This window comes from Galeopterus variegatus, unplaced genomic scaffold (genome assembly GCF_000696425.1).
Source record: "Galeopterus variegatus unplaced genomic scaffold, G_variegatus-3.0.2 Scaffold2826, whole genome shotgun sequence".
Taxonomy (NCBI): domain Eukaryota; kingdom Metazoa; phylum Chordata; class Mammalia; order Dermoptera; family Cynocephalidae; genus Galeopterus; species Galeopterus variegatus.
In genome coordinates this window covers 243748-246612 of record NW_007728937.1, presented here as the reverse complement: position 1 = coordinate 246612, position 2865 = coordinate 243748, and the positions used below count along the sequence as shown (strand labels likewise).

Genomic DNA, 2865 nt, shown 5'->3' with positions numbered 1-2865 from the left:
ATACCAAATTCAAAATCCACTGGTTCAAAACAGAATTTCTCTTTCTCCCAAGTTCTATCTGAATCCTCTATCTTGACTCATAAACTTATAATTCATCCAGATGCTCTGCTCAAGTTTAAACATTTTAGTATCATCAAAAAAGGGAACAGGCTACTTTCTTCCCTGAAATCCTTTAATGATTCCAGAGTATTTATGAGCTGAAGTTCCAACTTTTAGTGTAGCATTCTAAGTCCTTTTGGATCTCCAACACCCCCACACCCCCCATACACACAGTCTCTCAAATTAGTCTCATTTCCCACCCACTTCCCCACATTTCTCTGCTACCCTATTAATGTCACTGGATGGCTGTGAAAAGCAAATAAGATGAGGAAGAAGTGCTCTGTAAACTACTAAGTTCTCTACAAGTGTTAGTACTATCCTCGTCTATCATTCAAAACCCAGCTTACAGCACCTTTCTCTGTGAAGCCTTTTCAGATACAGCATCTGTAATGTTTCCTGAACTCACACAGCATGTAACTGTGCCTCTTTTCATAGCACTGAAGCCTATGAATGATCTGTTCCATCGGATGAAAGCATTTTTAGTAGAGTGTAAACTATTAAGCATCATATTTTAATATTAATTTCATCTTTTAATTTTTCCTTTATGATATATTCTTAGGTTGAACATACATGTGAAATTAAGAAAGCTCTGTGATAACTGGTAGAACATTGCTTATATTTTAAGCTTTCTATAACAGTATCTTAACTTTTGGTGCAAATAAGAATCATATAAAACAAAAATAGAGATTCGTCTTTATTTTTAAAAATAAAGTTTTACTGGTAATTCTGATGTACATCAAATGTTAAAAAGTGCTCTGTAGCATAGTTTCTGTTTTTTTGGTGAAGGGCGAGGTTAACTTTGACGGTACATTTAAATGACATGTACTAATCTTTATTTTTAAAAATAAAGTTTTACTGGTAATTCTGATGTACATCAAATGTTAAAAAGTGCTCTGTAGCATAGTTTGTTTTCTGTTTTTTTGGTGAAGGGCGAGGTTAACTTTGACGGTACATTTAAATGACATGTACTATTTAATAAGGATGTTATGAATGCAGTTTGCAAAATAAATTAGAAATAAAAAAGAAAAAACTCCCATACAATGCTGCCAACTTTATATTAGGGGAATATGATCACTACATGGTAATACATCTAATGAGTGATGTGATAATGAATGTAATAAATGCATATATACATAAGAAAAAATTAAAATATATTATTGAATGGATGCCTCCTTATATGTTTAAAAGTAACCCACATAAAGATTCAGTTAAGTGGATCTACCTAAAATGTAAAGTGGCTTTATCTTTCCTGTCTTTGTATTCAAGGTCCTGTTAATATCTGGGAGGAAACATTAGAGGATATTCAGGATCTACTTTCATAAAAGGCTCATATATAGAATTGTACTCACTTGCAAGTGGCCCAAGAAAAACTTAATTCAGGACTGGTTTTAAAAACAGGTAATGGGTTTTTACAGTTATTTCAAATTAACACTTTAAAACTTGTCCTTAAGTTTCAAAAATGCCTTAGAGTTCATCGTTCCTTTTCACATAAACACCAGACTTAAAACAGTGAACTAAGTTTCTGTGACAGTGAATAGGTATTAACGACAGATATACAAAGTTCATTTGCAAATTAGTTAAGATTCTGCAAACGGGACTTAGGAAAATGTTCAAAGTGACAAACTTAATTATAAAAAGAGATAATAGCTTCTTATGGAAGCCATCGTTCCCATATTAAATTTTAAACCTCAATAAATTTACTTTTTTTCAGTTATTTTCACTTATATCTAATATCCCCATTGTACCACGTTGGGATTTTGCAGCTGGGGGAGAGAAGGATGTAATATACAGAGAATGTAGCCTTAAAATCCTCCTTCCCTTCAATTTTATAATCAAATATATTTTATCATAAGAGATTCAAGTTTTAGTGAACTGTCATTTAAACCTAATTTAAAATTCAAGGGTTAAATATATCCTATTTACCTCATCTTTAATGATTTTCATGAAAGGAAATATGACTCTCACATTAGTTGCTGTTCTTAAAAGCTGGTAGCATTGATCTACAAAAACTTGTTTTGAAGGATTAGATTTAAGCTGTAGTTTACTCCATATGAAAATCAACTCCCTGTAAATGAGAAAAAAAGAGAAATATCAAAAATACAGTTTATCCAAATACAGACATTAACTATGTTTCCCTGATTCTATAGTGCCCTAGCTGGGATGTATACAAACTGGGTGTGAATGTGTATCATGTTAACCCCCCAGCTGCTCTGCTACCTATGAGACTAATAGAAGTTGGGAAAAAAGAGAGATCAGAAATTACAGATTTGCAGTGAAAAGGAATTAATTTCAACCAAATGCTTGCATACCTAAAACATCTCTAGTATTAGATCAAAACAGAAATTCTAATCTCAATGTACCAATATTGATGGTATTAATTAAAAAAAAATAAACTTTGGCCTTACTATCCTACTAGCAAATTTGGAAACCACTGTTACAGACTTTCTGCAAAGAAGAAATGGTTCATATTTTTCAATCTATGAGGATACCAAAAGTACTATAGATTAAAAGTGTAAGTATATCATAGTACCATCAGCCATTGGTATCCTTGGGGGATTGCAGGACCCCTTGCAGATACAAAAATCCACAGATGATCAAGTTCCTTATATAAACTGGCATAGCATTTGCATATAATCTATGCACATATATACTTTAAATCATCTCTACATTACTTATAATCCCTAATACAATGTAAATGCTACGTAAACAGTTGTTGTGCCTTATTGTTTAGGGAATAATGACCAAAAGAAGTCTGACAGTTCAGTA

At 32.3% G+C, this 2865-nt stretch overlaps 1 protein-coding gene across 1 annotated transcript in view; it reads right to left on the bottom strand.

Moving 5' to 3' along the window:
• Positions 1 to 2865, bottom strand: part of LOC103599016 (zinc finger protein Rlf-like) — a 92044-nt gene that overhangs the window by 2265 nt on the left and 86914 nt on the right. The window contains exon 8 of the mRNA XM_008583089.1: positions 2023 to 2164. Coding sequence (XP_008581311.1) covers positions 2023 to 2164 — 142 coding nt within the window. The remainder of the gene's footprint in view (positions 1 to 2022; positions 2165 to 2865) is intronic.